Genomic DNA, 8683 nt, shown 5'->3' with positions numbered 1-8683 from the left:
CAACATATTTTCAGAATACACTGAGTACTTTCCACCCTGGCAGCACGCGTCGAAAGCCTGTCGAGGGTCAGCTTTGCTACAGCGTGTATTGAGCACTGGCACTATGTGCCGAAGCTGTGTGTCTGCAGTTCTTCGTTTTTTCGTTATCCACGGAAATTCGAGGTACATCGTCATATTGGAGAGATAAATGCAGTTAGTAGGTTCTGGAGGTCTTACCTGTCTTTCACTCCAGACGGTCGCCACGAAAGCGGCCGCTTTCGCCTTTCGTTGTTGAGAAGTCTCACACAGAAAACAGACGCTACACTTTCTGCAGTGGCACAGACATTGTGGTTCTTAGTTTGCGCGGTCTTGCTGTTATGAGCTTGGTCTTCTATCTCTTGCCACAAGCGAAAACCGCCTTCAACTGCATGTGTGTAGCGCGTGCCAGCAAATTCGAGAGAGGGGCATCCACAACTATTGGTAGATATAGACAACTGTATAGAAAGATTCAGATAGAGAAACAGACATTGGTATAGAGCTAGGGACGAGGGTTGCTTGATACGATCGTAAAATTGGCTCTTTCAAGGAATGCTTACGACGTTTGTTGCGCACGTACTGGTAAACAGGACAGAAGGAAACAGTGAATGTCAAAAGGCCACCGCCCAATCCAATAGTGTTGATATAGACGGATAGACGCATACGCTACCAGTTAAGGTGTGCAACGCTTCCGTCCACTCTGAGTAAATGCACCGTGGAGCCCGGTAATCGTTCATAGTGAAAAAGCAACGCTTGCCTGATTGCCCAACCGGTATCCAAGCTGTCGCTTCATACCTTCAGTGGTATTTCCGAGCATGCACTACGCGATTTCGGAAAGAAGTCCATTCCAAATCGGTGGATCGTTTGCATTTCTGTCATCTTGCGCGATCTCTGTCGAACGATGTAACGACCACATGCAATATGCAACTCAAACTGTTCGCCCACAAGTGTGTGTTTCTTCCCGATGAACCGAGTTGAAACCCTGTTTCCATCTCCCGTGTCCGGTCTTTGTAGATGTCGACTTTAGACGGAAGGCTCCAAGCAAAAGAACCCTCTGACGTGGGGACTGTTGGAACTTTAAACAAGAAGCTATCATTAAAACGACCACTATGTCGTCGTTGTGCGAGTGGTAGATGGTGAGCGCAGTCGGCACTGGATATTCTGCAAGGCCCTTGAGTTCCTCGAGACTGTACACGCTTTGAGGCTTTACGCAGTCGCTATGTTTTCTGCCAGAGCATTTGCATATCCTTACAACCCCACGGTACGTTCAACTGTGGCACGTACGCACGGCTAAAAAGCCATGAACCAAAGCTCTGTTCCATGCATCGACCGCTTGTTTTCTGCGTTCACGAGTCGCTCTCTAAACCTGGTTGCTGTTGTGTGCAAGTTGATGCTCTTCGCCGATGTGAGAGAGTGGCCTTCAAAGAGTTTGGAAACTGATGCATGCGTCACTGGAAAACGCTCTTGCACCGACATTTACGAGACAAGATTCAGAACGGAGTCCAGTCCCCCCGCTGAGTCTCCAACAAGCCTTGCACCTATAACTGAACGGAACGCAACGAACATCCAAGCGAAGAACTTGAGTTCCTGTTCTGATTCCGATGGAACAGACCTGAGTCTCTAGGTGAATACCTGAGTCTCTAGGTGAATATCCATATATCTTTACAGGCCCCATCCACACATGCTTTTTTCCCATTTACGTGGAAATACCCGACTGCACTTGATACACCTAATATGGTCGCCATCAGAGCACGAGAAAACTAGGATGACCGGAAAACAAACACACTCAAGATATAGCGCAGATGGACACAGAAATAGCAGCCCGTTTCGAATGCTAAGTCACACACATCCCAACAGGTGGGATCCCAAAAGGTATTCGGTGAGCACAACTCTGACAACGATAATCTGTGTTTCGCAGAGAGCTGCAGAAGGGTGGCTGTTGGCAGCGGCGACCCTGTTGCCGCTGTTTTTTAGATGACGTGACTGTTCGAACGCATGATTTCCCGGTAGCACCGGCTCTGTACTTCTGTTTGCGCTAACCAGTCGTAGACGCCCCGCCGGCTTTGTACGGAGGATTTTACGGTAACTTCTTCGATCCAGTCTGTATTGCGGGGCGGGCAGTCGTGTTCCCAGGCAGTATCTCAATCTCCCATCCGAGTACCACTAGATCCTCCCTGTTGAGGAGTGCTGCCAGCTGGTGAATTGCCTGAGAGTCCGCCTACATCGTCACATTATTATTTCAGCAGAAAACTGTAATTTCTCGAGTTGCGAGTACCGAAGGAACACAAGGACGCTGGCCTCCCCTCAGTGGACAAGCACACCGGGACCTCGTGATGGATTCCCAGAAATGCCACGCTAATCTGAACTGATGATGGATTCCTACAAGCACTAAGAACTTCAAAAACCACCTGTCTGGCTAGAAGAAATATGGGTTGCCCTATTGGTTTTTTGATGCTTCAAGCTAGTGTGCACTGGACATCGTTGCGCATTCCTGCGAGCAGAAAAGAGTTCGCAGGCGCGCTTGTCTCCACTGCTTATCTTCTGTTGGTGACGTGGAAGTTTCGCGTATGAGGCGACTTCGAATGGCGCCGAGGAACGGCTCCGTTGACAGATGTCTCATGAATTGCGTATTCCACCCGCCCGGCCTCTACCAGCCAGTGCGGGCGGGAGAAACGGGTCTTTCTTTCGCGGGGATTCCATGCCTTCCTGAAGAACACAGAGGGCGTTTGAAGCAAAGCAAGAGAAACCTGCGAACGCAATTTTGTTTTCCATCCAAAGCTCTTTAAGTTCGGGCCAAGTGGCTGCCTGTCGACATGCAATGCGCGTTAGGCGGACGAGCAGCAGCAGATCGCGGCCAGAGATCCCCTTTCTCCACACAGATTGCGTGTGTAAAACGCAGTTTGTGACGGTTGGGAAATTGCCGAAATGACTTTAATGCTTTGCCTAGCGTTACATTGTGTTTATAGAGTTTCCTGTCGTTTTCGAACGTCTTTTCACGGCCGCCGCGCTCCGTGACAGCGTCGGGAAACATATCCCACTTCCCACTCTGAGATCCACCTTTTCCAGGCGGGAGACAGCGTACAAACTCGCGAAGACGAGGCGGGGACCCGCCAGGGATTTTCGAGTGGATTTTCTTGTCCTTTCCTCGGATATTCTGTTCCCTCCACTCTTTTCTGTTTTCCCGTCTTTCGGGACGAACCCTCGCGGACCGAAAAGGTCCTCTGTTGTCTGCGGTGTCTTGCTCGTCCGAAACACACATCTGGTTACCTTTTCTCCCCAACCTCTCTGCTCGTCAGCGGGTTTCTGGCAAGTTCGTTTTCACCTCGGCGTTTCGTCAGTTTCCCAGCCTCTACACGTTTCCGTTTTCCCCCGAACTCTGCCACTCTCTCGATTCCCTGTGTGCGGTCGCGAGTCGCGGCCCCGTCCACGCGGGCGTCAAGAAAACGACCCAACGCGCCTCTTTTGTTGCTCTCTGCAGCCTGCTTTTCTCGCGCCCCCTGCGTGCTGTTTCGCACATGCGTTCGGCTTCAGGAGCTCGTCCAGCCTTTCAGACTTGCTTTCGGAACTGGAGACCCTGAGGGTGTCTGGCACTCCACTGGAGGGAAGAGACCTGTGAATCTGCTTTTTCAGAGGGGACTCGGCCGCAGCTCCGCGTTTTTCAACGCCTCTGCGCGGTCGGTCGTCCCTGAGGCCGCGAACTGCTCTGGCGTTCTGACTTCTCCTTGGCGTGCAGTTGCTCGGCTACGCTCTTGCCGTCTGCCTCTTCCCCGCTGCCAATGAGAGTCTCCACCTGAAGCCGCGAGAGTCCTCACTTCAGAAACGGAGACTTCCAGCTGTTTCCGCGCGGTGGCAAAGTCGCCTCCACTGCAGGGTACGATACTTTCTCACTTCGAGTCACGCGAAGCCCAGGATCTTCGCACGAGCCTTTTCCGTTCCTCACGGGAGAGTCCTCTCTCTCCTCTCCAGGGCACTCACTGTCTCGTTCGCTTTCGCGTTGTCCTCCCGCTTCTTTGCCCGTCTGTCACCATGAGTCCTGCAGACCCTGAGGCAGGGTCTCTGCAAAGCAGCGCCCCGCCACTTGCCTCGGCAGGGAAGTCTGCGAGTGCAGGCGCGCGCGCTTCCCGTCGATCCTCGTCGGCTTCTCCGTCCTCGGACTCCGCCACCGGTCCAGCCGTCTCTGCATGCGCGACGCCCGCATGCACTCCCCCGGGGGGTTCTCCCTTCTACCGCGCCTTTCTGTCTCCGCTGTGCGACCAGATTTGTCTGCGGCTGGTCCCCCCCTCCGTGAGCCCAGACGCCATTTCCTTCCTCGCGCTCTGCTGCGCCGCCCTCGCTACCTTCTTCTGCTGGCAGGCGGACCGACGCAGCTTCACCGCTGCTGTGAAGACAGAGGCGGAGACGAAGGCTCTGGCCACCGACGCGGCCTTCGGCAACTCACTGACCCTCTCGCCTGTCGTGACCTTCCTGAACTTCTGTGGGATCGACGCGCAGCCAGATACGCCGTTCTGGGCCGTCGCCGGCCTCCTCTGGATGCTCTACTCGGTCCTCGACAACGTCGACGGAAAGCAGGTGCGACATTTGCTCGAGTGCATGCAGTCCACGCTGGGGCGTCAGGCGCAAACGCGCTCCGGCCTCGGCCTCTTTCCTTGCCGAGTTCAGCGTCTGGAGGGAAGGTTCGCGGCTCTGGCGAGTCTGCTCCGCGACGCAGTGGGAGCTCAGGAGACAAAACGGCTGAACATGGAGAGAACCGCGAAAGCAGCCGGTGTGTGAAGCGTCGTAGACGAAGTGACACACTCACGGAGAAAGAGAAAAATGTGAACTGGTGACGCATAACTCTTCAGGACGTTCAGGTCTGACTGCAGACCCTGGACCGTTTTTGCGGCGTCAGGCCGCCCTAATGGGTGTACAGACACCGGAAGAAGTCCGCATGCTCGTGGCAACGCATGCACTTTGTCCGTCTCTCCCCGTTTTCCCCGGCATTTCGAAGAGACGCCCCACACACTCGTTTTTCTACCGCGAAATCTGTTCCACGGTTCGTGCCAAAGTTTAAAAAATCAGATCGACTCCGGGGAGAGACTCTCTGCCGCGGTTCCAATCCCTCGACGCGACTCTCGGTTCACCTCCACCCACAGTTCGACTCGCGTTTCTGTTTCGTTTCTCAGGCCCGGCGTCTGCGGCAGTGCACGGCAGGCGGCGACTTTTTGGATCACTCGAGCGACAGCATCGTGACTTCTCTGAGCGGCTTGGTGGTTATGTGGGCGCTGCTTCTCCAGCCTGCGTCGGCGCCTCAGCGTTCTGCGTCTTCGCGTCTCTTCTCCATTTCTTCCTCGCCCTCTGTCGCGCTCAACGACCGCACACACACCATCTCGCTGGGGTCGCTGGACTGTCTGGCGTTCATTTTGATTACGCAGCTTCCGTTCTTCATCGCAACATGGGCTCACCCGATTGTCGGCAGAACGATTCTCTCTTCTTCTCTGGAGGGGTGTCACTGGTTCTCGGTGAGTTTCGGAGAACGGAGGATTCCACTCAAAGGCTTTCTCTGGACAGCGCAGACGACGAGGTGGACTTTCTTGTATAAGTTGTTTTTTTAAACAGACGCTGTTCTGGCGGGGGTTGGACGAAGGTTACCCTTCTTTTCAGAGGCAGAAGATGCTGCTCTTGTAAAGCTGCTTTTGCTGTCGCGTTCTGTCTTTCTCCTAATCGCTCATGATGCATCTGCAGTCATGGGTGTGGCGGTTTTTGTGTTTTCGTGGATTTCCTCCCAAATTCTGGCGCTGGCCTTTAACGCTGAAGGAGTGAAATCACATTTTTGAAAACGACAGGCGCATTGAACGCTGCTCTGCTTCTCACCGGCAGTTCTTCCTGGTGAGTGCTCTTTCTGAATTCTCCTCCTTTTAGGTTGACGAAGTGAACTTCATTGTCATTCCTTCTGTTCTCTTCGTTCGCGCTCTGACCCCCACCTTCTGGTCTACAACGCTCGTGTCTCTCCTTCCTCACTGTCCCCCGTTCGTACACTCCGTCGTCACCGTCCTCTCAGCCGCCATTGGCTTCGTCTTTCAACTCGCCTCCGAAGAAGTTACTCTCGGCGTCCTCGTCGTCTTCGCCAGCTGCATGCTCTCTTTCTTCGAGTCGACCAGGTCCGTCGACAACACCGCTCCATACATCTAAACTTCATTGTTCCACCCACACCAGGTCGCTGCACAAAGAAACAAACATACGTATATATATATATATATATGTATGTATATATATATGCATGTATGTGTATAATTCCATGTGTCTCTACACATCTCTGTCAGAAAACGCGTGCATCTATATATTATATATATATATATATATATATATGGTGATCAATAAATAGATGTAGGTAATATGGATAGACACAGAGAGAGAAGATAATAGAGAGATGGAGAGCTATAGGGAACTAGTAGATGGAGAGAAATAGAGATGTACAAGTAATAAATCGACGTGTATATATATATATATATATATAATTGCAGACAGGTATCCTTGTAGATGAACGATCCTGGACAGCACATGTGTGAGTGGAGTATTCTGTAGGTTGTTTCAGGCCATTCAGCTGTCTGTCGCCGGAACATTTCGTTCGGCGATCGCTGTCTCGACTCTCCTTTCCTTTTTTCTGACAGAAAAGTTTTTTTCAGAGGATTCCTTGCGATGCCGCGGCGACTCCGAGGCCCTAGTTTTCTTTTCTGCATGTTTTCTCCGGTCTCTTCATGTGCTCCGCTTTTCTCTCCAGGCTCCTCTTGCAGCTCGTCAAGTATGAGCATCTGCCGCGCCTTTTGCCGGGCGTCGTTCTCTTCGCAGGCGTGAGTGATAACTGGAAAAAGAACTGTCTGCATGCAGACGCCCTCTGTCGCAAAGCAGGTCTCAACTCCTTGGAGTTGCTTCAGGAGAAATCGTTTTCACTTTCGTCTGCATTTTCGTCTCTGTCCGTCTCGTCGTCTCACGCCATCCACCTCGCTCTTTTCATCTATATTTTTATCTACATCATTGTTCAAGTATACCTATATATATATATATATACATATATGTATGTACTAGTTCACATCTGTGTGCATATTTGTATATATTTGTATATCTTTATGCACCTGCATATTAGCGTATGTATGTATATGTCGATATATCTGTTCCTCTGCCACGGGCCGTACTTTTAGGAAGAAGGCGTGCCTCGGACTCGGCGCATGAATGTGCATGGGGACCTCGCATGATTTAAGACCGGAAAGCGGACTGTTGACTCACCTGCTTGTTTCTTTGACCGTGCGGCTACACCTGGAACGGTGAATCAGCGACCTCCATGCGTTTTCTTGCTGCTGCGCAGTCGTTAACCTTCAAGCCGCCCATTCTGCTACAGCTCGGCGTCTTTTCGCTCCTCTGTTTGGAGCTCATCGCTGCTCGTCTCAAGCTGCATGTGCGGACGCAACTGGTAAGGCGAGAGAGTGCATGTTTTTCGCGAGAGAACAAGGTTCGAAGAAAGAGGTTTCTGTCGTGCTTTGCAGGCCCACATTCCAGGCCAGGGGCCTGCGTTTTCTTTGTTTTCCTTGCGGACTTCTGCGGATCTTTCTGGGTGCTCCTTGGCAGGGAGCCTCGTGGCGAGGCTCTCTTCGCTTTCCTTCATGGTTCTCGCGTTCGTCCATGTCTTCCTTTTGGTCCTGTCCATACTGTTTTTTCGATGCATTCTTCCACCGCCTCTCCGTCGGTCTCTGTGTTTTGTCTCTGCGTGTGCTCCTTCGTGCTCCTCTCCACGCCGTTCCCAGCGGATCTCTCTGTCTGTCTCTCCTCTGTATCTCTGTTCATCTGTCTCCTTTGTCTCTCTCCCGTTCTGTCTCCCCACGTCGCTCTCGCGCTGGATTTCGTCTTCTGCCTGCCTATGCGCATCTCTTGTTTTCTTTTGTTTTACTCTTGTTTTTCTTTTGTTTTTCTCTTGTTTTTCTGTGTCTGCAGTACATGTGGTGGCCTGTGACTCTCTACTACTTCTTTCTCTTCACGCTTCATGGAGGCTCGAGCGCGGAGCCTGCGCCCGGTCTGCCAGCGTCTCTTGCGCGGGTGCTGGGGAAAAACTACAACTACCACAGCGCAGCTTTCATGACGCTAGTGCTGCTCGGCATCTGCCTCCTCTCTTACAAGCATATCATCAACCGAAGAAACGGCACCTGCCGGGCGCAGCGGAAAACCGAGTGACAAGGATCTTGGAGGAACTCTGCACACTGGGAGCCTCCAGAGAGGTTGGACAACCCAAAAGAGTTCGGCTGCATGCAACCGTGACATGACTTCGCGTGTCTCTGTGTTGGCAATTGTCAATGCCATCTTTCCTGTCTTCGGGGGAGAGAGTGAGGAAGACCAGCGGCCTGGAAACAGCCTTTTTTCTGCATGCTGTCAATGTCTCCACAAGCGTTTTTTCCTCTTTTTTCACCGCGACAGCGAACTCAACAGGCTTCCCGCAGCCTGCGTCTCTGTGCGGTCTCCCCGGGCTTCTCAGTTTGCCGCTTCGTCAGAAATCCCATCGCTTTCCTGGAACGCGTGTATGGTGGTGGTGTCTGTGCTTTGTGCTCTTTTGTCTTTCCTCGGTGTCTATGTGTTTGTCGACTTCTTTGAAGGCCTCGACTCGAGGACAAACGAGCGGGCCCCGCACTCGAAAGGTTTCACTGGC

At 52.3% G+C, this 8683-nt stretch overlaps 1 protein-coding gene across 1 annotated transcript; it reads left to right on the top strand.

The window, feature by feature from the left end:
- The first annotated feature begins 3141 nt into the window (after positions 1-3141).
- On the top strand, positions 3142-8683 carry TGME49_276190 (hypothetical protein). The gene is made up of 6 exons (XM_002371584.2): positions 3142-4584; positions 5178-5513; positions 5914-6152; positions 6773-6842; positions 7355-7459; positions 7978-8683. Exons 1-6 carry the CDS (start codon positions 4042-4044, stop codon positions 8212-8214), a joined length of 1530 nt encoding a protein of 509 aa, XP_002371625.1. The 5' UTR covers positions 3142-4041; the 3' UTR covers positions 8215-8683.

Source organism: Toxoplasma gondii, chromosome III (genome assembly GCF_000006565.2).
Source record: "Toxoplasma gondii ME49 chromosome III, whole genome shotgun sequence".
In the NCBI taxonomy this organism is placed as follows: domain Eukaryota; phylum Apicomplexa; class Conoidasida; order Eucoccidiorida; family Sarcocystidae; genus Toxoplasma; species Toxoplasma gondii.
This window is presented reverse-complemented; position numbering and strand designations above follow the sequence as displayed.